General features: G+C 42.0%; 1 protein-coding gene across 1 annotated transcript; it reads left to right on the top strand.

Moving 5' to 3' along the window:
* Positions 1-13,411: 13,411 nt before the first annotated feature.
* GEM (GTP binding protein overexpressed in skeletal muscle) lies at positions 13,412-23,617 on the top strand. The gene is made up of 5 exons (XM_019527933.1): positions 13,412-13,587; positions 15,609-15,949; positions 20,130-20,206; positions 20,956-21,160; positions 22,427-23,617. The coding sequence occupies exons 2-5, from the start codon at positions 15,619-15,621 to the stop codon at positions 22,702-22,704; spliced, it is 891 nt and encodes a 296-aa protein (XP_019383478.1). The 5' UTR covers positions 13,412-13,587; positions 15,609-15,618; the 3' UTR covers positions 22,705-23,617.
* The last annotated feature ends 1,650 nt before the right edge of the window (positions 23,618-25,267 follow it).

Raw genomic sequence — 25,267 nt, 5'->3', positions numbered from 1 at the left:
AAGGAGAGGAGAGCTGCTGTTACCCCATGAAACACTTTGGACTTAAATCTCTTCTCTTTTAACCTGTTCATTTCAATAGTTCAATAGCTAGAAAACAGCTCCAGAAGAGCCAAGAAGCTCCTGGAAACAGCACTGTACTGCCCAGCAGTGACGTTCAGCCAGTGATGATCATCTACAGTGTAATATGAAGTCAGAACTCAAAGAGAAGTGGGCTTGTAACTAGGATGTCAAAATATTTTCTATTCCTTATGTAAAAGGCTACGTCTAAGTTGTCTCCCCTGCCCTCTCATATCACGCTGTGTTCACAATGATATGTTTTCAGTCTGTTCCTCTGGTACACTGGGTCTTACTTTATACGACAAAGTTGTTTAAAATGTATTAAACTGTGCTTCCGCTGTGCATGCAGTATAATGTGGGGGAGGACATGCCTTTGCATGCTACTTGCTTTCAGTGTTTGAATAACCAGGCTGCAGACTAAATACAATTGGAATCTGCAGTGAATCAAAACCAGATTCAGCATATGAGTCATTAAAAATTATGCTGCATGCACCTGTGACTTGGGTATATCTTTTTTTCTATTTGTTTCTAGGTACTTGCAACAAAATAAGATATGTAGTTGCTTCTATAATGCTGAAAAATCACGAGTTTTTCTGACAGTCCTTCCAAACTTGTGCTTGAAGGATGGATTTTTCAGAAATGTCCCTACACACTCACCATTCACAGGAGCTTACTTTTGAAAGGCACCTTGTGTCAGTAATCACAGTGTTTGGGCAAGAGCTGAAATTCTTTCGTCTCTGACTTCATATGACCCACTATTTGGTCCCAATCCTGCAAGATACCGAAGACCTCAGACTCAGTTAATTGCCCCCAAACAAGTTCTTTCTAATTAATGCAAAAGATAGAGAGGAGGGAAAGGTCAGTGTAGAACAGTTTGATGCTTTCCACCATGTAGTCCGTTCATTAAAAAGAAGGAAAACTCATAGAGGACCCAACAACTTTCTTTGGTCATTGTATTTCAGTGTTGTTGAGAGGCACAGTACTGTCCCAAATAGTCCCTCAGAGGCATACACGTGGTGATGTGTCAGAAATCAGATGAACTTTTGCAGTTTAGTAAGCATTGGAAAGCTTGTTTTCATTCTAAAGGACTCATGTTAGCGATGTTGCTTTAGTGATGATTTTTTTATTATGCACAACCCCTATGGTCTTTTTTGCTATCTGCTTTTGAAATCCATAAACTTTTGTGAAAGAAGGGAGAGAAAAAGAAAGAAGACAAAAGAACGGTGGGTGGAAGCAGGCACCCAACAGCTATTGTATGAGCATCTACATGTGTGCATGTGTCCATGCTTGCACGTGAGCTCCTTTAGTACATCTCTTCCATACCAATCCTGTCTGGCTTTTATATCCCATAGCATTTTAAAGTTGGATTGAAGGCAACACCACTACTGGCAGTTTATTGACTATGTCCCTGGTAAAAAGTACTGGCTGTGATTAGCCCTTGTACGGGAAAGAGGATTCCTGGATCTCTGTACATACTGTATATGGCATTATAATAATCTAGATCTTGCTTACCTCTCATAAAAAGCCTCTTCCAAAGTGTTCTTTGGCTGATGCTTTGCAATACTGACTTGTATTTACTAGCAAACAACTGAGGTAGTACACTGCTGCTCAAAATGTGATTTGTTTAAGCTGGACTCTGAGGCTATGTCCATGCAGCAGGAGCAAAGAGCCCAGTCATGCTGCCTAGGGAATAAATCAGTGGTGCTCAAACTTTTTAGTTTTAAGGCACACCTTGTTAGACTTGAGGCAGCCCTTGGAAACTGCTAGCTCTTAATTTTCACTAATTTTTTGACTATGGAAAAATAATAGAGCAGTTTTTCTGTTGTGAAGAGCCCAGAAAGACCACAACAGGTCAGAACATTTTTAACACTATGGATTCCTATTAAAAACCTTTGGGTTTCTCTTGTGAATCCTGTTTGCACACCTAGCAGTGCTAACATTATTTGGCACCCTGTGGCACTCTTGAAAGGATCTCAAGGCAGCCCAGGTGCTTGAGAATCACTGAAATAAGTCCTGCTTTGCTGCTTCCATTCTGTATGTGGCAAACCCACAAATAAGGCACCCAGGATGCCCTGGAAATGCCTTGTGTGGGATCACTCAAAACTGAGTTTCCAGTGCATGCAAGAGCAGTGGCTTGTGATCTCAATATATTTTCACTGCCTCGTTGCTGGGGCTTATGCATGCATGTATATAGAATGGGAACAAGTGGGCTATACTGTGAATGATTGTGTAGCCTAGGAAGTAACCGTGACACTATAAAGGACAGAAAATATGCGGGAAATATTGTTATCCAGGGTCAGGATGGTATGTATCAGCTGTCACGGTATGTTATTTCATGTGCATCTACATGTGCCGTAAGCATGGAGCAATGAATTCCAGCGTATGTTGCACTGGACTTCATTGCTCCCAGGCACTGCTTTTGCAGGTGTGCCCAGGACTGCATTATGTTGAGCTGGGTCGGAGCAACTCCAGCTGGCAGGGGACATGAGGTGTCAGCCTGCTGGCTGGGGCATGAAGGTGCTACAGTGCAGGGTTAGTTGGCAGACAGACCTCTGTGCCCCAGGCAGCCCCATCAGCATCTGCATGTGTGTTGCTGAGCAGTAAAGAACTCTACCACAGAATAGTACTTGCACTTACAAGTACTAACCCACAGTGGAGTTTATTAGTTTCCTGCACCCTAATAGGGCCACACATATAGACCTTGAGACCTTACTGAGGAGCTAATTAGCCAGCTCAGTAAACATCTCGTGTAGATGTGCTCACAGTAAACATACCATGCCTGGCAATAACATATTCAAGCACCCTGTGCTGCTCCAAGCAGGCTGCTTCCAGGAGCAGTGTAGCAGCAGAAGTAAAATATACCTTGAATTGTCCAGCAGAACATCATACCTACACATTCACTAGAGGTCAATCAGTAGATAGCATTTCTGTCTACAGTGTAGTTAACGGTAGGGTTTACAACAACCTCAATGCCTCCAGTGCCGAGGCATCCCAGAAGTGTATACACTAAAAAAAATTAGAGTCTAATGTGTCTGCCTGTAAAGCATGCTTCTCATCATTAGGGGGGGATTGGTAGAGAAGTTTAGTCTAGCAAACATGACTCTTAATTATAATGGGTAATCTGGGGGCAGCAAAAGTCTATTTTATTTTATTTTGAACATATTTGCTTAATGGAACCATCCAATCATTTGACCAAGAAGCATCAGGATTTTTATTTTGCTATGGCTGTGGGGAGCAGTACCCACAAGAGGTCATTCCTGAACAGTGCAATGGCTAAGAAAGCCAAAAAACTAGCAAGGAAGAAAATGAAAGATCTATCCATCAGTGCTACTCTATGACTCCTACCATGTCTGAGCAGTTGTAGCATCTGAGCGTTCCTATCTTAAGTGTTTTCTGAAATAGGGGGCTTCTTTCCTCACACATGCTGAAGTAGTTAATTGTGCTTAAGTTTCCACCAGCTAAACATCATCATGCAATTCCAGCTGGTAGCTGTTTGGTTACTGAAAACCCACGCAGCGTAATAACATAGCACCATAGGCAGGACGAATAGCATGGGGTTGGTGTAATTGGCAATGTCACTCAACATACGTTCATAAATGTGCCTATGCTGTTTCAGATTTGGAGGGCAGGCGGTGTGGAGCAGCACAAGGTGCATGAGGGCGCGGTTAAATTGACCATGGTTGAGCTGACCGTGTAGACATAGCTCCTGTTCCCTGGCATAAAGCCAAAGCAAGAGATTCAGACCCTTAAAAACTATATGTCCATTTCTTTTATTTAGGAAAGGTGGCCTTTGTTCCAGTAATTTGCACCTGATAAAAATATGCAGCAACTGATAAAGGACTAGGCTTATGTACGCTAAAGGAGACGTGTCATCCTCCAATTAAAAACAGATCAATTGTGCCCAACCATACACAGCATATTACTAAAAGGCATTTCATGTAATCCAGTGGGTTAAAGCATAAATTCTGATGCTGGAGAGAAAGGATTGTTTGCTGATAAAAGCCAAAGATGGGGGAGCCAGGGAAACCCAACAAACCATGAATCACAAGGCAATCACACTAAGCCTCACTTTATTATGTGTCAGTGCAGCAAGCAGCTGAGCAGGAAGATAGACAATGGTGAAGGCAATTAGAGGACATTGTAAAAGATGAAAGAAATGGGTGACCACAAGAATAGACCATATTTAGCTGTTACAGTGACTTATCTATAGAGTGAAAGGAAATAGTTGGCTCTACACATTGATATGGTGTATTGGGTATATAGACATTAGGGCTGTGCAAAATTTCTTCGCCCGTTTTGTTTCAACGCTGTTTCGACCCGTTTTGACCTTGAAACAGTGAAGTTGAAACAAAACAGGCAGCCTCGAAACAGGGTCGAAACAAAACAGGGCAGGTTGAAACGTTTCAAAAAATTTGACCATGAAACAGGGGCTTGCCTTCAATGGCTTGCCTGCAGGGAAAGAAAAAGTAAAGTAAGGGAAGGGAGGGGAAGAAAAGGGGGTGGGATGGGGAAGAAGTGCTCTCATTATTGACTGTGTAGCTGGTGAGTGACTGTCATCCTTTCCTGAGGTCCCTTCCAACCCCAGTGCTCTAAGGGAGGGACAGAAAAACCGCATAACAGCCAGCATTTTTTGGACTGCCCTGCCCTGAGCTGTCTGTTCTAGCTGCTCACTGTCAGACTACTATGGCTAGCAGCACTGATTTTCTAAAGGATTCCCTGCTTGCTACCCTAGCAAGAGGGATTTCAGAATACCTTTTTCTTGTAGGTGCTTTTATCTTATTATTATATTCATTGATTTATTCTTTTGAATTTGATACTTATATTGGATAGGATTACTATAGAATTGACTTTATATAGGAATTTACTACATATATGTGTTTTTATACATTCATTCTTTGCACCACACCTACGCTATTGAATTTATATACGGAGACAGATATATTTCTATCACTTTCATAAATTTCTTGACTGCACCATGTGGCAGAAGGCCACCTCTGTTTCTCCCCAAAAACTATGCTCTGTGACAATTTGGTTAAGATGGGCCCTACAGAGGGTAAACACTGTACCCTATTTCTTTAGGTAACCTGAGCTGGATACATTCCTGAGGGAGGGGGGAAACCTGCTCCCTCTGCCTATGTGACTGGCATCACATACCTGGGTGAGGGGCTTGGGGTCCCTGGGGAGCTAGGAACAGCCAGTCTGCCCAGCAACTAGTGATGCATTTCAAATTGGTTGGCTGACAGCCAATAGGTGCTGGCTCCCATTGGACCAGGCAGCTGAACTCAATGATCTTCCAAGGTCCCTTCCAGCCCTAATATCTATGAAATCTATGAAATTTTGGACTGGTCACCGACTAAAAAAAACAGAATCCTCATTTCAAGGAATTGTCACTGGAAAACCCCAGCAAGAAAATAAAAGAATAAGCAGAACACGCCACCGGACTACGAGGTCAGGTAACAATAATATCTTCTTTCACTACCTGTTACCTAATGACTGTTCCTTAGTATTTTGTACTCATGCTCTGAAACCACATAACAAGGATTCTTCAACCAGATAAGGGGCTGAAGACATTGTTTATGGTGTAAAACCAAAAGGAATTTTACAATCTTTTGTTTACGTGATTTGCAAACAAGAACTTCTTCTATATGCACAAAGCGCAGTAGTACGCCTGTGATGCGATGCAGTCTGCTTGTTTTTCAGATAGGCTTATCATGTTGATAAATGCAACAAGAAGACAAATGGATGGCCTGTAAAATGAACATGCATTTACATATTGTGACCTGAAGAAAATGGGAATGAAGACTGACACTACATTTGAAAGTCTCAGCAAGCCTTATTGGTTTAGCACAGTGGGTCCCAAACTGTGTTCTGTGGACCATCAGCGTTGCAGGATATCCTGTTAAATGGTCTGCAGCTGGTCCCCAGATCACAGTAGGCCCCATATTAAAGGATCCCTGCTTGATAGCACCCCCCTACCTTTATAACATTTTCAGTGAAATGTCCGATGAGAAGAGTATGTGGTGACCCAAAAGACATTTTGATGGTCAACATGGTAACCGCTGGTTTAAAAAGTGCAGCCCTCAAGAAAGAACACCAAAAACTTGATGAGAAGCTGAAGCAATGTAGTTTTTCTAAGGCATAAGACCTAAAAGTTAAATCTTAGGCTATTAGATGTATTCCTGGTGTAAATTTGAATCATGGTGGCTAGGGATGATCCTGCCGCAGGTAGGGCGTTTGACTAAATACTGTATGGAAGTCCCTCCCAGCCCTGTTTCTTGATGATTCTATGATACTGAATGCTTATTTTCTGCATTCCAGTGGTCTGCAACAGTTTTAAGTCTGTTTTCTTGCTTCTGGTAGTTTAATTCTGCTAATTCTGGCAGGAATCTTTGTACTTACTATGTACCATATTTATCAATTGTAAGATGAGGTTTGTTCCCCCCATTTAACATAGGGAACACAGCTCTTCATCTTGGATTGAAGTATCAGGAAGGGGGCAGGGAGGCAGCTGCTGCAGCCCTGGCTCCAGCCCCTACCTGGGGTCAGGACCAGCTGCTGCCTGCCTGCTTGTTGACTCTGCACCCCACCACCACTCTCTGCAGCCTCTTACTCCAATTTTCCCTCACAAAAAAGCCTCTGCTTCCCTGATTGCCCCTCTCCCCCTCTCTTCTTATCCTTGCTTTTGACAAGCAGGCTCCATTCACACTGCAGCCCGAGGCACAGGGTACAGCCCCAGCAAGCAGTGGCTACTATGGGGGCTGGGGCTGTGCTCTGTGCTCCAGGCTGCACTGTGGATGGGGAGAGGGGAATGGGGAAGCAGAGGGGGAAGGGGGGCTCTGAAGCTGTGGGGGAGAGGGCAGGCAGAAGGGGCAAGGTGGCGGGGACAGGCACTAGAGGACAAGCTCCTTGACCTCCCCACACTACCTTCCCCTTGTCACTTCTCCCCCCACTCCCTGCCCCCTTGCAGAGGTGGAGGGATAAAGTAAAGATGGCCTTCCAATTATTAGATTCTATATATTTAAAATGACAACTAATTTGTATATTATCTATGTATAGAATCTAATCATTCAGGAGTCATCTTAAATTCAGGGTTGTCTCATAGCCGGGTTACTATGGGATTGCATTTGGTGCAAGAACCTTAGGCATTTCAGAAATAGAGAAGAAACTATAGGCAAGAAGGCATTGTCCTTCTTTCTAGATTTGTCTCCAGCGGGACAAATTAAAAATAACACTATGTATTACTAAGGCTCAGATTGCTAAAGATTATGGAGGAAGTTTCTGTCCTATGTTCTGTTAACACAAAAGCTGTACGTAAGGCAGTTACAATCATGATTTATAGATTCAGAGATTCATAGATGTTTGGGTTGGAAGGGACCTTAGCAGATCATCAAGTCCAACCTCCTGCCCTGGGCAGGAAAGAGTGCTGGGGCCAGATGACCCCAGCCAGTGTATGTCTAGCCTCCTCTTAAAGACCCTCAAGGTAGGGGAGAGCACCACCTCCCTTGGAAGCTCATTCCAGATTTTGACAACCCTTACTGTAAAGAAGTTCTTCCTTATGTCTAACCTAAATCTGCTCTATATGATTTAACACTATAACATCTTGTAGGATTTCTTTGGTTGAATATGAGGCCATGACTCATCAGCCTGATTCCAATGTGAACTCTGAGATGGTACAAAGACCATAGCTGCAGAAACTGCGCACAAGAGTATGTTGGGTATCTGAGGATTTTTTTTAGCTCTTCGTGATCTTTTTTTAAAGAATATTTTTCCTACCGCACTTGTCCTATTATTAGAATATTATGATTTCTTGCATTAATTCCATTAACAACAAAGCACTTATTTGTGTCATTTGAGACTAAATCCTGTTCCCATCATAGTTATTATACAAACTTACCAACTTCAATCAGAGTACAGTCAGGACCTAAAATTTCCTTCTTTTAGTTTTACTTAAGATAACGATGTTTACTTAAGATAATATAGTTTTATATGTTGACTTTCAGTTTCATCATTTTCTCTTTTTGCTTCCATATTTCTTGTATCTCTTATCCCCCAATGGACAATTTTTTGTGAACTAATGGAAAGTTCAGTCATGGAGAACTTGGCTCATGGTAAACCAGTATTTCCTGTCCTTGCATTTATTTTTACTCAGCTAACTCCAATGTGTTTGTACCTGCCTGGCTTTGTGAAGTCTCTCTGGTGGCCCTGGAGTGGGCACCCAGGGTCTGCCGCGGAGGCTGTTTCTGCTGCTGCGATGCTGGGTTGTGCTCTCCCCAAGGGATACCCTGATACTCACCTGCCACGTCTTGGATCTTTTGTTCAGTAGTGGTTTTTGTTCAGCAGCGGTGCAAGTGCCAGGTGTCATCACCAGTGGATGTTCTTGGGACTCCACCTCCCCTCCCTTGGGATAGCCAATCAATGGTCAGCTTGATTACCCTCTAGCATTATCTCCCGTCCCCTCTCCAGTACTCTGGCCCTCAGTTTTCTACGTCACTTGGGTCTATTCAGGGTGGTGAGATGACCCTGGTGATGAGTCACCCTTTGAGTGTTGGGGTCCCCTAAGTGGTCCCGGTTCACTCAGCCCTTTCAATGCTGCTTGTGGCCTTTTTGCTCAACCCTGGGGCTTAAAATTAATCAAAAGAAAAGCAGCTAACTGAAATTCCAGGGAGGAGCCTTGGCTCACCTCACTCACATGTCCTGCGGCTGATGACTTTGCCATCCCTCGATGCCTTCCTCTGGCCCAGCTCCGGGGTGGTGTTTCCTTTAACTAGATGTCAGATCTCTCTTTTGGGTCCCTCCTTGGCCTCTCTTCCCTTTCGTTGGGAGGCCCTCACCCAGCTCAGGGAATGGCCCAGCAGCTCCCTCTCTGCTGTGTCCCCCAGCTGTTTCCCCACCTCCAGCTTGTATCTCCACCGGGCAGCGTTCTTTGATTACATCGTTCTGCCGCACTGGCCCTAGCTGCAGATAGAAGTGGCTGACGAACCGTGCAGGCATTCCACCCCTCTGTGGCTCGCTTAGCCTGGCTGCACCTACGAAAGGTGTTTGCCCTGTTTTCAGGGCTGTTCTTCTTATTGGTATGGCAGGCTGTCCCTGCCTCAACCCACATCGCAGGAGGGGTCTCCTGCCCCTTTTCCTTCGTCCCCCTGGGACAGTGTTAATATCTGTCCTGCCTTTTGATCAACCAGACATTAAAAATATCTTGTTAGGAAATGTGTCTTTTGTAATGAGCAGGCCCATCTACATAATTTTCCTAAATTCCCAATTGTGTGCCTTAGTGCATTCATTGGAGGATTTGTGGCCAGTTTGTGTAGCCCTAACACCCCTGGAATGGAACAGAACGTCCCCTTGGGATTTTGGAATCCAAATGAAGTGCAAATAATAGCTAAGTATTTAGCTGTCCAATTTGCTTGCTTACCAGCCACAGTCCTGTCCTCTGAATGCTCTTTTTACCTTAAATGCTACTTCATATTCAGAAGTACAAAATAATGCTGCTTTCCAATACCAGAGGGAAACTCCCACTTTTCATGATTCATCTGACAAACACAAAATGCTGGTGCACTCTGGGTCATGGAGGTTGGTTCTGCTGGATTTGAATTCTCTAATCCTTGTCTTGTCTGAGCAATTCTGGAAGTTTCAAAATTCTGTAGCTTGGAAGTCAACCTGAGACGTACTGATCCTTTTACCAGCAAAGTAGAGTTGGACTCAGCATTTTCAGTGTTGTTCTGACTCTCTTCCCATCATGGCCAATGGAAGTTATACCATTCAGCTGGAAATTCCTCCTTTCTGCACAAAGCTCAGAAGAACTCTTGACAGGCAGGCCCTCACTAGCTCTTCCAGAGCTCTTCATCTTTTATTTACCACAACCTCAGGTTTTAGAATCCTTTCCCCCTCCAACCTAAACCCCATCAGTGCATAATCCCTGTTTATCTGTTGCCATGGATAAAGGCAGCAAGGAAAAATTGTAGAAGGGAACATATTGTGAAGGACTCTCATGCCCCCACCTGTGTGGGGCTAATTAGATTCTGATGATTTATATTAGCTGCTCAAAGGCCTTTATCTGTGCTCTGCAGCTGCTCACTCAGCTGCTTGCAACTCAGTGAGTTGCAGCGACTTATAAAGCTGGATCAGCTCCTACAAGGTTTATTGTAGCTCTGGGTACCTCCATTGCTTGGAAACATTTCAGCCCCATCACTGTTTGCCTTGTGCTGGCAGGCAACCAGGAACTGTCCAGCACAGGACCACACCTGCACATTCACTAGAGGTCAATCAGTAGACAACATTTCTGTCTATCGTGCAGCTGATAACTTGACATTATTGGAAGGACTTACAACAACTCACCCCTAGTGTCCCAGCATCCCAGAAGAGAACACACTGAGGAGATGTAGTCTAATGTGTCTGCTTCTGAAGCATGCTACTCATTATTAGGGAGAGACTGGCAGAGAAGTTTAGCCCAACGAACATGGCCCTTAATTATAATGGGTAATCTGGGGGCTACAAAAGTCTGTTTTATTTTATTTTGAAAATATTTGTTTAATAGCACAAAGCAGTTACTTGACCAGAGAAGGATCAGAAAGTGTCACACTGTTAGCATTTGTAGTATCTGAGCATTCCTGTCTCCTATGATTCAATGAAATGCCGTCCATTATATGGGGTCTCTTCCCTCACACATGATTCAGTATTGAAGTTACTGGTGCTTAAGTTTCCACCAGCTTTAGTTAGCTGTTCAGTTAAGTTACTATTGATAGCAAAACTATTGCCCAATTAGGAGGCCAGAGAGAAATCCCATTCAAGATCATGTAATTCTGCATGAGTCAGTTGGAAATCCAAGCACATAATCAGCTTTACTTAGACAGATGGGCTTTGTAGGTTTAATTAATCTTTTCTACCAAGCTTCTAGTTTTCTAAGGAATCCCAGGCTGGAGATGTGGCACATCACCCCCACCCCAGCCTCCCCTTAAAAAAAATCAAGAATACATTGGATCAGCTCTGCCATCCTTCATCATGTTGAACTGCTGGAAGGGCCTGAGGAATAAGGTTCCACATGAGGAAAAGTGATAGAATCCAGCCTAGAATGACAAAGAAAGAGTTAATCACCAGGTCAGAAAAACAGCAAAGGGACTTCTAAGAGGAAAAAAACCCCAAAACAAAAGGAAAAATGTGTGTGCAAGTTTCCAACATACCAAGGCAGGGGCACTGTTAGTTTTACGGTAGAGATAGACTATATGTGCCCACTACAGGGCTGTGATTTTTTCTTCTGCCCTTAAAGAGCCCTTAAATATTATGAAGAATTTATGCAAGGCAGTGTTCCTAACATTGACCATAACTAAATCTAAATGTTTTACTGATGTAAGGTTTATTTCCTGGCTCCAGTGCTACAGTGTGTGCTTTCTAGTATTAGCTAGTTCCAACATTCAGGGGATACCTTCAGAGTCCAGCTCAGCATGAATGGGCTGGCCATAAACCATTCGGTTCTTGCAGTGCAAAAGGGTTATTTTCTTATTCAGAATGACAAATTATGAGCAATTTAAAAGGGGTCAAATGAGCAAAAACTACAGAACAGGGCAGTGTAGCCACCCAGTTAGCTGCATGCCTTCTGGTTAGTTCCCAAAGCTCCAGAAAAATCAGAAAGTGAAGCCAAATGTATAAGCAGCTGAAGAACCAGGTGTCCTACATGTAAAGTCTTAGCTAAGTGCAGCCTCTGATGCCTGCAGCTCATCTAATGAAACAGTCAACTTGACCAGACAGGGATTTTACAAAAATGTTTGCAGTGCCATACAGAGCAGCGTTCATTGCAGTTCTGTAGGTACAACAGGTCATGTAAGAGGCTGCTTTTCATGCACATGTTGCTCACTGATGTCACCATCCAATAACTCCCAGATTCTGGAAACACCGAACGTGTTGGGGAACAACAGAACGGGATGGCTAGTGCTTGGAATTCTGATTCACTTCATTGTCTATCCTGCAACCCAGTCTGAATGCTGGAAGGAACGGGGAATGCTGCTTCTCATCCTATTCTCCCCCTGCAAGGTTTGATTAACTTGCATTTACTTTACTGCTTGCATATTGTTTTGGAAAATGTTCTTGTCGTCATATGTTTGAGAATGGGCACAAGAAAGATCCCTGCAAATACTCACGTAAAACACCACCCACACCAAGCCAAAAAGCATAACAGATATACTTTTATTGAAGAGTTTCGTAGCTTTCCATCTCCTGATAACATTACAATTCAGTGTTACAGGCTGTAATGGCAGCACAAGGATGTACAGTATTAGAAATGAGACAGAAAACAAAATGGGGAGGGGGGTATAGTTTTCTCTCCTCATCCTGGTGGGTATTATTTATCAAGTTTCTCTTGATTTACACCAGGGAATGTGAAGAGAATCAGGGCGATGACAGAAACATCCTTGTCTGTGATCACCCACAGGTTGCATTGTCTGTGCAGATTTTTTAGTGCAGGACTAGTGAAAATGTTATGTCATCATGGGACATTTGGAGACCTTATTCAATGTCAATAAGGGAATATCCACAGTCTTTATCAATATAATCAATGAACATTTTTCCACATATCCTTAAATGTATAGTACTAAAGGCTAAATAATGCTGTCCTTACCTTGGTAAAACACCTTGCCATTACTGAGTTTTACCATAGTTAAAGTTTTTATTTGGTTTTGCACAATATATTTTCACCTTTTCTGATAAATTATGGACTTGATTCAGCACAGATTCATGGAGTGGCCCTCACCTACTCCAGTCCTACAGCACAATAGCTCCATTAATACCCATGAACCAGTAAAAAATGGAGTAACGAAGAGGTCAATTAGTTTCTGGCCACACAAAAAGAGGGTAGTGTGGTTGTGTAAAGTGGCTTGCAGGTTGTAGGGAAAGTGAAAAATGGGATCCTACGTGATTAGTTATTGTTACAATGACAAATAAATTAAAATCTCTCATTTCCAAATAATTACAAATTAATGATCAAAGATTCAGGAGATGAGGTTTTCCAGCATGCAGTTCATTCCCTTTAGGAATCTGATAGTGCAATATATTGTACTGACATTTGGTATTTGAGAAGCAGCAGTAATTCTTTAGACCCCATTAATTTCAACAGCACCTCTGTGCAAAGCCAAAAGAGACTTGTGAAGAAATGTTTCTTACTGTATTTTTCCATTTTCCTGTTTTCCCATCATAAAAAGAGAAAGTATTTATTTTACTGGCATTATTAAGAAAAAGAATCATATGACCACAAGAAACTGTTTTTTTCACTCTTAATCTCTGTAAGTTTTTTTTTTCTTTTCTGAATGCCTGCTTCCTCCCAGCTAGGGGCTGGCTCTCATGTGGACAGGCCAACAACGTCACGGAAAAGCCCTGTCTCTGATCAGATGGGCTTAATATAAACCAGGTTTGCTCAGAAAGAATTAAAGAGGCAGCCACGGAACAGGAGAGGATTTACTTCAGCAGACTGTTCAGTATACTCCATTCCACAGGGAGAGACAGTGAGAGCAAAGGAGCTGATTGTAGTGGAAGAGACTGTAAAAAGTAAGGTGGTGCTGGCTGAAAAGCCTTGATGTGAATACACTGCTTTATGGTAGATGGGCTATAGAGCTAAACAGATAAACTAAATGCATAATCTGAATATAGTTTAAGCTTGTAATTTTAGGCATTATAACACATTTTCTGTCATTTTCTTACTTTGCTAGCTTTGCCGAGTTTATCCTGGATGTAAATCCTTTATAAAAAAAGTGTAAATAACATGGGCTGCTTACTATTTAGGTAAATCACAACTGGCATTTTTCATCCTATCTTTTCAACAGGGAAGTTATAGTGCAATAAATGTTTTCAAGTTAAAATGAAGTAAATATTTCATTTTGTTTGTGAAGCAGAATTTGTTTGGTGGTTGATTTCTTGCAAAAGCCTGTCTTGCTGGGGAAAGTTTGTGTGACCAAGTGGAATACAGATGATTTCACTTTGTAACAAATGTTGTGCATCACCACAAGAAAATGTCATATGTTGGCAGTTATTAAAATGAGGCAGTATATTTTGTAAATACAGAAATTCAAATTGCAGGGCTTTTTCCCCCTACATGCTTATTATATAGTTTGCTCTGTGCCTGCTCTCAGAAGTTTTTAAAAAGCTTGCTTGCCTAGGAAATGTTAGCCTCTGTGACTTGTTAGGATGCTGCATTTTTTTTGCAAATACAAAATTAATATTAGTATTTGAAAGCAGCCCTGCCCCTCTATGTTTTAGTGGCAGATGTTCTATTTGTTGATACAAAGACAAGAGCTGAGAAACATCAAACTTATGCCCCCAAAAGCTGAATGTCTAAATAGCTGTCAGTTTGGGAGCTGCAAAGCATCAAAGTAACTTTCCTAAAATTGGACCTATGGACCAATAGGAATGACATCACTGCATTCTGCCTCCAGCCAAGGCAGAATAGATTTGAAAAATCAAATGTAATTAAGAACCATGGTTAGATGAGAGGAGTTAAGCTGCTCCAGAGCTAAATTAATGTGTTGATTTAAACACTATAAATTTACGTGAGAATTTTCTCCCAGTGATCTCTCTTTTCATGGCGAGATTGGGAAACCCCCCAGAGAATCCGTCTGGCTTTCTCATCTTGCTTTCATCAGCTTAATTTAATAGATTTCATAGTCATTGTACAAAACAGGTTTATTCTGAGAACAGCATCAAGCTGATTATGACAAGGCCATGCTACCTGATACTTTTTCTTTGCTGGAGATAATCTAAACGTATAAAGTGCCATGTTTATTGCTCTACTAAAAGATTCAACTCTCAGCTGAGTCTAAACATCAGACTACAAGCAAGAAGGCTTTTTCATTTTTTTTTTACAAAACCAGTGGCAGACTGTGCTGGTTCCCACCTGGGGATGCAGTGATAGGGAGGAGTGCAAGAAAACTTCACCTCATTGCACAGTGTTTGTCATGACTAGACCCAATTAGAGTCTCTGCATAGGGGGGTCACAGGGACTGCTCCTTCAGTGCGATCTATGGAGTTCATACCATCTTAAACTGGGTAGAGACCAGCATGCAGGGAACATCATGATCCTGTACGTATGGGTTACTGTTTCAGCAGTACCACACTTTCCTTCCTGTGGGGCTATACCTAATATTCAGCGCTACCTTTTAAAGAGGAAAGAAGCAGTATAATGTCAGAAGAGTCATGTAAGTTGTAGCTATAATGTCAGGTAAGACGTCAAATACATGAGATGGTGCAATGAGGTGGAACGTTGATTTTCATCTTCCTTGGGAAACCCTGACCAAAGGCATAACTAGGCTTACTAATTTCAAGTAGTGTGATCATGTGTGTGTAACTTCAGCACATATATACTAAAAGGCTAGTTTTTTCTCGATAATCAGGTGCATCTCTGTGTAACTACATGGAGTAGAACTGAATGAGAAAGGCAGACTTTTCTCTCCTTTCATTTGTGCACTAGGGACTTGCAGAAGAGGAGGAAGTACCTTGCTAAAGTGAATAAGATAGTGCATGTGCTGTCTAAATGCTTGTTGCCTAATGCCAGTGAATTCTATGTTCTTCCCTAGGGACAGAACGATGACGCTGAACAATGTCACCCTGCGGCGCAGCAACAGCGTTCTGCAATCGCAGCAGCAGCGCTGGAGCATTCCTGCCGATGGAAGGCACCTGCTTGTCCAAAAAGACCCCCATGAGTACAATGTGCATAAAAGATACACATACAACCCAGAAGATTATTACAGAAGGAGCTGGTCATCTGAGTCTTCTGATTCGGTCATCTCCTCCGAGTCTGGAAATAGCTACTACAGGGTGGTACTGATTGGGGAGCAAGGAGTAGGAAAATCTTCCCTGGCCAACATCTTTGCAGGTGTACATGACAGCATGGACAGCGACTGTGATGTGCTGGGGGGTAGGTCATTATGTTCTCTATTGCTTGTACTTACTCAAAATCTGTCCTGTCAGTAGTCATCTACATTAAGGGACAGAAAATGAATTAGGGCATTTAATCTGTGGTTACAGAAACTGAGTTAATGGCTTTTCTTCTTAACACTGAGCCCAACACATTCACCTTGCTTAAAAAAAAACAGGGTTTATAAGTAAGATCCTTATTAACAAACTCCTAAGTCTGACAAAGTGTACATAAAGGAGAGCAAAAGGAATTCTCAAGCTATTTTTTTTTTAAAGTACAAGCCAAAAAATTCTTGTTCTTGCTGTAAGAAACATTACATGGGAAGTTGGATATGGGTCTCCCACCAATTGTATAGTGGTGTAGCTATTAGCTCCAGTGCTGGAATAAGGTAATGACTGTGCCTGTGTGGGACGGAATTGTTCTATTAGAATGTAATACCTATAAACACTGTCCAGAGCTCCAGTGTGAAATAAAGGCAGAAAATTAAAAATCCCTGCCTGACCTTTCTGGTACCACCTGATTACTTGCTAGTTATTAAGTAACCTTAGCTAGTTTGTTTGCAAAAATATTACCCCAGTTGTGGCTGTCTGAGGGTTGATTAAAATTCTCAGTACAGTCTCTTATCCCTTGCATCCTGCATGGAAGAGAGAATGAAGGTGCTACAGTTGGGTCAAAAAGTCTTGCTGCTCAATCCTTTTTGCAAAGGGAGGATTCTGATATGGTCTCTAGCTTTTTACTAGGTATTTTTTTTCCTTAGTGTCCACCAGAGCTTCAAGTCAGGGCATCATATTTACACTAATCCCAGGGAACAGTTAAGTCAAAGAGCTAAATGGCAGCACTCCATCGAGGACCTTACTGCATATGTGATGTACGCACGTGGTGTGCTGTGCTGCAGCTGGAGCTTCTGCAGTTCTAAGGACATGGACACTGCCACCATTTGAAGAACGTGCAAGGAGCTCTGCCCCTCTTGCTGGTTCTCTTCACTAGCCAGTGCTGAAGGTCCCATCCTTTCATTGCTCTTCCTTGCCCTGACTCTTTGGCAACACAATCTGTGCCAACCCAGAGCTGTTTTTTGTGCTCAGGACAACAAAGAATCTTGGCTGCTTATGTAAAGTTTCCATGAAGGACAAAAGGGAAAGTGACTTGTGCCCCTCTCCTCCTCCAACACAGGCCCAAGAGCTATCCAGCACTTACTCTGGCTCATAGTTAAAAATGTTGGGCCCAAAAGCAGCTTGTGTATTCCCACAAGTTGGGAATACAGATATTTACTTACTCATCTAAAAGGAACACATTCCCTCTGGAAAAGCAGTTTTGTGTCTTTGTCTGTAACATGCCAGAAGCCCTAGTGCAGTGTTGATATTCTTGTGCTCCATCACTGGTGGTGCTGATAGAAGTGACATTTGTCACATGTTTGGCCCCTTGAAAGCACTTAACAGCCATGCTCTGACAGAAGTGCATGGCTGCAGAGTGCTTTAGAAGCACCCAATTGTGTGACAAACTAACCTCATGTAATGAGGGTTCAGATGAAGATGCTTCAAAGTAGAGCACCTTCATTAACTTCTGTCTGTCCCTGCATGTGATTGGAGCTAGGCTAATGCACCTCAGCCATGCCCCTGGTGCTGTCTGCAAGAAAGAAGGGGAGAAGGGAGGTGAGGGAGCTCCAGGCTGGGGTTTGCCCAGCTTGAGCTGGAAGCGGGGCATGTGGATTGAAGCCCCCAAGGCAGGGGCAGGGGCAGGGGCAGGGGCAGGGGCTCCAATCCACGTGCCTCCCCTCCAGCTCAGGCTGGGCAAACCCCAGCCTGGAGATCCCTCCCCCTCTTTTCTCCCTCCTCCCATCCTGCAGACAGCACCGGGGCTAGGAGGGGGGCGGCAGGGCTAGGGGAGAGAGGCTGCAGACAGGCAGCTCCTCCTGGATTGGCTCCAAAGTGGAGCTCAATTCCCAACCCCCCTGACCCAATAGCAAATGCCTGTTGGGTCAGGGGTGGGCAAGGGTCACTCTAACTCATGGCACTTGCTGTGAGGCATCATGAATAGAGCAGGGACCTGCACATCTGTCAGCTCCCTGGGCTACAAACGTGTGTGACCAGCACTGGAAGGATCATCCATTATACAGGAATCCTCCAATTGTTTTGAGTTGAGGCTTCAAGCGGCTCTAAACCTATTACAGATGACCAGCTTTCTAAACAGGCTCTCCAAGAGCAGACAAGCATTTCACCTCCCATAACCTGCTCAGAAGTGGCCGAGGTGTTGGAAACAAATGGTTAAATATGATCCCTTGGGCAATCCAGAAAATACAGCTGACTTGCTTTATGCACTCCCTACTCAGCATATTTTATGCTCCTCCATTTAAATTATATGGTTTCTTCTTTCATTTGCCCTGCTATCAGCATTGTTTGGAGTGTGGCTATGACAGATTTTCAAGGCCAAATATGCTGAGATATTAGAAAACTTTCTGTTATTATATTTCTCCTTCTTTAGAGGCATCTTAGAAATAGATGTGAAATGAGTTATTTGCTCACATTTAGTGCTGACTTATACTCTATGCAATTCCATGACCGTTATTAGGATTGTCTGGGCTGTAAGTCAATGTTGAATCTGGCCTGCTGTGCTTAATACTTTCAAGTAATGTGATCGTGTGTGTAGCTTCTGCACACATATACTAAAGAACTAGTTTTTTTCTTGGTAGTGCCTGCCCCTCCCTTTTTGGCTTTACTGATATGTTGATGTCCAACTGAATGAACTAGATTTAAATTTGACCGTTTAGCATGGAAAGAGTTGTAGAAAGCTAAGACCAGGATGGCAATACCCATTTCACGAAAGAATAAAGCCAAGTGCTGTTTGCAGGGTTCCACTGGCTTTAAGTAACCTGCACAGATAGCTGGTTATTGGGTCTAAAAGTGAATTGAATTAGGGTTATTTTGCTACGTTTCTCCTTGTAGGTCCCTTACCCCATCAGCTGTGCCAGCTCTGAGCCCTGAATGGTCACAGACAGTGTTAGCAATGTCCAGCTGTATCAGCCCTGAGTCCTTGTTTACAAAGAGTTTCCAAATTTAAAGTTGATGTGGAATATCTGTTTTCTTTGTGAACATGTGGGTATTCTTTAACGCTTCTTGACTCAGTCTAGTCCATGAATACAGTTTCTTGGCTTGTAGGAAAGGCTATGCTTGAGATTTAGGGGAAAGTTCACTTAGAAGCAGAGCAAGAGCTTATGAGGTGAGAGTTAAGACCCAGTAATATCCTCTGCAAGCATGGTTTGTATAGGCCTCTGAGCAACATGATGATGGAGGTAATAAATTTAGAAGTCATTGGCCAGAACTTTGGATTTTATTATGCTTAGTACTATCACAAGGCTACAACTAAGGCCACCCCAAATCATCCCTCTAAACACACCAAACTCTGTGAGCCAGCAGAGGACTAGACCTCCAATCCAGACCTAAATTTCACAGCATGGCTTGATCTTTGTAAGAGCTAAGAGAAGTTTTCCACACCTCTATAGCACTTGTGGGATTTACAGTCCAAGTCTGAATTTTTCAGTCTGTCATCCAGAAGAAAGCAGGGACTGCCACATTATCTAAACTTGTACACAATGCCTCATTGGTTCTTTAATTGCTCTTTTAATGCTAATATACAGTGGAAGCAGCAACACAGGAAAGAAAAGCAGGGTAACATAGTCAGCTTGTTGACTTATATGCCCCTCCCTTCTACTCTTGCTATCTGATGACCAAACTGCGTGCAGCACTAGTGATTGTTCACCCGTAAACCATACCTGTTACAGTGAAAACAAATATTTTCCATTACTAAGTCTCACTGGAGTCTGCACATCTGTTTGCTGCTCCCATGGGGTCAGATGTTCAGCATTTGGCTATTTCATTCAGTGGGTTCTAATTTTTGTCCCCCACATTGGATTGCAGAAAAATTCAGTCAAAATAATGACAGCAAGCTCTTTCTGGCTCATTTGTTTATCATGAAGACAAACAGTAAAGACAGGGGAAGATTCACTGCTTGTGGATGTAGAGGAAGCTGAATAGAGGTCAACAGACTTAAACCAGAAGTGAACAGGACTTAAACAGACCTCTGTTAAAGTAGGAACAAATCATACAGATGCGTCCATTTTTCTTTGTTGATATGCACCTGGTGAGAGGAGATAACATTTAACTGATCTGGTTGAATCTCATTTTAGAAGACATGTATGAACGAACCTTGATGGTGGATGGTGAAAGTGCAACCATTATACTGCTTGACATGTGGGAAAATAAGGTAGGTCAAAACTTCTGTCCTATTCAAGTGCTAGAGGGAAATAAAGTATGACTGAATTGTAATTATAGATGTGCTAGGAACAAACACATATTGAACAAGTAAGCTTTTTTTACTCAAAATTTGATAGTAATTGAAGTCATAAGAAATTTTTAAAAATCTAAAGTTTGTACATGTGAGTTTGAGTGGCATGGAAATTCTTTTTTTCTGTTTTTTTAAATTAAAAACTAAAAACTAAAAAAGCCTGAAACACAGTTAGAGACAAATTCAGTCCAGCCATGCACACAATGAAGTCTATTCGCCAAACTGGCCCTGTTAACCATATGATCACCACTGAGTACAGTAGTAATCTCTGGTTTTATATTGATGTAACTGGATGTGTCTATACAAGACACTACTGCAGAGTTGTTGCTGCACATTTATTTAGAACTTGTATTAGCAAGTTCTAAATAAATGCACAGTAACTCCAGTTACTGCACAATAGTGCCAGTGAATGTCTTCTAAGTGATGTTAGTGCACAGTAGCCTAATAATATTGCGCAGTAGGGTATTTACACTGTCTATGCTGTGATGCACTACTGTGCAGTATTATTCAGCACTGTGATGTGCTACTGCACAGAGTCTTGTGTAGATGTGCCCACTGTAATCAAAACCTTTTGATTTGGAATCATTAATAGATTTTCTTTGTAAAATCTGAGCTGGGCAAGAAAGCCAAACCTTACTAATGATACCATAACTGTCTTATTTTGTCAGCGTGAAAGTGAATGGATCCAAGATCATTGCATGCAAGTAGGAGATGCATACTTGATTGTCTACTCCATCACAGACCGAGCAAGCTTTGAGAAAGCCTCTGAACTCAGAATACAGCTCCGCACAGCACGCCAGACAGAAGATATTCCCATTATTTTAGTGGGCAACAAAAGTGACCTTGTCAGGTGCCGTGAAGTCTCTGTGGCAGGTATGAAAAATTACGGTGACAACCACTCTGTAAACATATGGCTCTTGACCTACTGACAGGGTTCCCACTAATAAGTACTCAGTAAAATATTCTGCATGAAGTAGGTGGAGTGGATCAGCAGCAAAAGCCAGACAAATGATTGACCTCATGCCCTGAAAACCCAGTTTAAGGCCCGGACTCAGTTCCCATGAATGTGAATGGAAAGGATGTCATTAATTTTAATAGAAGCTGGATCAGGTCTTTAGTCAGGTAGATGTCCTGAGAGAGTTATCCTTGAATGAGATGCCAGTGTTTGCAACAGTACAGTAAAATAGTGCACCCTAACCAGAAACTAAGGAGAAAAATTACCCACCTTGGGGTTCAATCCATTCCCATGACTGCTTACTATGGAGCTTGACCTTGTCTGAGGTATTCTCCCTCTTCTAGCTCTTCAGCACTACCTCCATGATGCCCCTACTTGAGGGTAAAAAGAGCTGATCTGGGGTGAATGCTGTGTTCACTGAAGTCTGCATCACAGTTCTTCTAAGGGGAAATGCTCAGAAATATTTTCCAATGTTGCCTGTTTTCATTCCATCATTCCTTGCAGTCCGGGTGGCTAATTGCCATTTGACTATACAGACAGCATTCCCTGAGACTTCCAGCTGATGTGTTCAGAGGGGAAAGGAGTGACAGCAATTTGGTATCTGTGTAAAAAGAAGATTGTTATATTCAGTTCAGGCTCAAATATACAAAAACAATGGTCACAATGTTAGAGAGACTTCTGAAATCCCAGGCATAGTTTTGCATATATCTAAGGTTCAACTCTGCACACCAGAGGTTTTGCTATTCAAAACTTTGATTTGTATATGTGATCTCTGGGCCAATCCTACCCATGCAAAGTTTATTGCAAGTTTTGTCACTGATTTCCATTCCAGAAGGATCAAGCCCTGGATCTGCACCCACAATCAGGCATTTAAGACCATAACCCGCTAAGCCTGCATGTCAGAGCTTTGGCACATACAAGGTTGTTTCAGTAGAGATAGAAGCTTCATTTTGGAAATATGGCTGTAAATGGAACAAGTAATTTCTTGTGCTCAATAACCACTATCTCATTGCCTCAGAATATGACTCACTAAAATTTACAGTACAAATGGATCAACTAAGATGATTTACAGAAAGGACCTACATAGTACTGTTCAGCAGTTTTGCCTTTTCCCCTTTTGCTTTAAAGAATGTGCAGATACCAAATGCTACATCCAATGACAAATCTGCTTTGTGATTTTGCAGAGGGTCGTGCTTGCGCTGTTGTGTTTGACTGTAAGTTCATTGAGACTTCTGCTGCCGTCCAGCACAATGTGAAAGAGCTGTTTGAAGGGATTGTGCGACAAGTCCGGCTACGGAGGGACAGCAAGGAAAAGAATGAGAGGAGGCTGGCCTACCAGAAACGGAGAGAGAGCATTCCCAAGAAAGCCAGGCGGTTCTGGGGCAAAATAGTGGCCAAGAACAACAAGAATATGGCCTTTAAACTGAAATCTAAGTCATGTCATGACCTGTCAGTACTTTAGGAATGTTGGACAATATCAGATGTTCTCTTTTATGGACATTATTTAACCATATTGTGAACAATAATCAATCTATATTAGATTGGATTATGAGGCAAAAATTGACTTGGATTCACAGTTGTGATTGTGATGAAATGTGATGGCTACAAGCACACCATAATGCATGGAAAAGTCTTTCTTATCTTTTTATTGGTAGTTTAAAAAGGAAAAAAATACTTGGTCATATACCAGGACACCCAACTCTTAATACTTGGGGAGTATTTGGGAATGTACTTATTGTTTTTCCCTTACCTTTGGATTATAGCATAAGAATCTAAAATCACTGTGATTTGGGGAACAAATTCTTATTTTTTTTTTAAATGTACAGAGATGAGGAATGGTTTGGGAAATGATTTTTTACCAACTAGTTCATCTCATTTTCTTAAGTACCTGTAGCTGAAAATCTGTATTTCTGTAGAATAGCCACCACAACATTTTTTTGTTTCCAGAGCAGTATCTATGAACATACACATCTCTAACTTTTAATGGAAAAATGCTTCTAATCAAACAGTTTTCCTTTATGATTTTCATACTATGGGATTGTTAATAGAAAACATCAGATTAAAAATAGCATCAAGTGCAAGATGCCAAAACATTTTAAAATCACTTGAGCTTTTTATAAGAAAGCACGTAGACTTTTTGTACCCAGATTTGGCCTTTGTGTATGCCAGATGTATGCTGTATTTATTATCTTGCAAGATAACAGGCATTTTTTAATATTGGGGAAAATGTATTTATTATCAAGTTTCTTAACAAAATAGGAAATTTTATTACTGTTTTCTATCTAATATCTTTTTCAGATAATGCAAGTTTTTACTTACAAACCTTGTAATAAAATAAATAAAAGATGCCCCTGCCTTTGGGCCTCATCAAGAAATCCCCAAAATGTCTTTTTAGAGTTCAAGAAAAGATTTTGTTTGTTTGGAAAGCTTATGAAGTGTGAGTGTACAATGAAGTTATCTGAATATGGAGTAGTCAACAATGTAAAGACTACTAAGGCTATTAATGCACATTATTCCTTGTACCCAAAGTGGTAGTGTAGTGATAAAGACAATGACAACAGCTAATTTATGTGCATCTTAATTCTGTGCATTTTGTCCACAAGCTCAAAACATTTTACTATAGAAAGTAAACATTGTTATCCCTATTTTCGAGATCTCTTAAGTTAGTTTCCAAACTGGTGGCCAGCTTCATAGCTCAGGTACTAAGCTCAGGTGATAGGTGTTATATAATTACTTAAGTAGACAGAGGTGAATCCCACATCCTGTGTTCTCCAAGATATGTTCACTAGAGGCCTGATCCACCACCTTTGCTGACAGCTTTGGTAGAAGAAATGTTGCTAGGTTTAGGCAGACTGTATGGGTAGAATCCTATTTCATCTAGAGGACAATCACAGTACAATTTGAGACTAACTGTATATAACCCGACTACTGTATAGAAATGATTCTATGGCTATGAGCATAATACACCTCACTGTAGGATGATCAATGTCATTGTAGGATGACATATGTGATGTTCATATGTCTTGTGGAATAAATATTCCCATAGGTTGCCTTCAGTATTAGAATTCAGTATTTGCAACAGAGTAGAGGCAAGAATGCTGTCACTATCAATCTATGAGTGTACCAGAAAGAGGTCAATTTAAATAAACACATGTTTTTGATTGGCTTGTAAAAAATTTAGGATTTTGTCTGTCTAAAGCAGTTCAAACAGCATATTCATCACAACATCATTGTTCAGTCGCTGTTAGCTGAACTAACAGAAGGTTGCCCCATTCCCGATTAGTAAAGGAATGTCAGGAATAAGTGGAGAGCTTTTTTCTCCCATCACATCAGTTTCATTGAATTAATTTTCTCAGCCTGTTAGAGGTACAGTGCTTTTTCCTGGTCCATGTCAGCCAAACTAGGGAACTCTGTAGCTCCAAATCCATGTTAAACATGTGGACTTTGGATCAGCCTCTTCACTCATCTGCGAACTCAGTGATGACTTCCTTATTTACTGGAAGCTTGTCATCCTCCTATCGAGAGATGGCTGACTATGATAGCTCCAAATCAAGCCATCCTGGAAGAGATACAGTCCTTAGCATCCTTAGTAACCCATACAAGGGGCCGATTTAGGTTAGTTTGGTCTATTAAACTTCTGTACCAGATACATTTCTGACTCAAGTTAGGTCACTGTCCACCAGCTTCCCAGGTGCCTTTGTAGCCCCCTGCCTGCTCTGTGCCTCACATGAAGACACCTTGGAACTTGGCTCATGCTTGACCTTCTTAGCTATGCTCAGGCTCATCTACTACCCTTTACTTGACCCATGGGAGTGATTATCCTTGATCGTGAGGGATTTTTGACAACAATGATAAGGTGGGGGGGATGCTCTTCAGAAGGAAGGATCAGGCCCTCAGAGCACTGGCAAATAGCAGGTGGTGGCAACAAGGCAAGGTAGGCAGAACAAACAAGAGGCAACTACTGGCTGTTATGCCCTGTGTGTGGGGGTCGATGGTGTGGCGGGGTGGGGAGCACAGCTGCAGTT

This window comes from Gavialis gangeticus, unplaced genomic scaffold (assembly GCF_001723915.1).
Source record: "Gavialis gangeticus isolate Ggan-Ray unplaced genomic scaffold, GavGan_comp1, whole genome shotgun sequence".
Taxonomy (NCBI): domain Eukaryota; kingdom Metazoa; phylum Chordata; order Crocodylia; family Gavialidae; genus Gavialis; species Gavialis gangeticus.
Note: the sequence above shows the minus strand (reverse complement) of the source record. Positions and strands in the feature narration are given on the sequence as shown.

Coding starts and splice junctions, on each gene's coding strand:
- GEM (XM_019527933.1), top strand. CDS start 15,619: ATGACGCTGAACAATGTCACCCTGCGGCGCAGCAACAGCGTTCTGCAA. Junction 20,207..20,955: donor TTGACATGTGGGAAAATAAG/GTAGGTCAAAAC, acceptor TTATTTTGTCAG/CGTGAAAGTGAATGGATCCA. Junction 21,161..22,426: donor CCGTGAAGTCTCTGTGGCAG/GTATGAAAAATT, acceptor GTGATTTTGCAG/AGGGTCGTGCTTGCGCTGTT.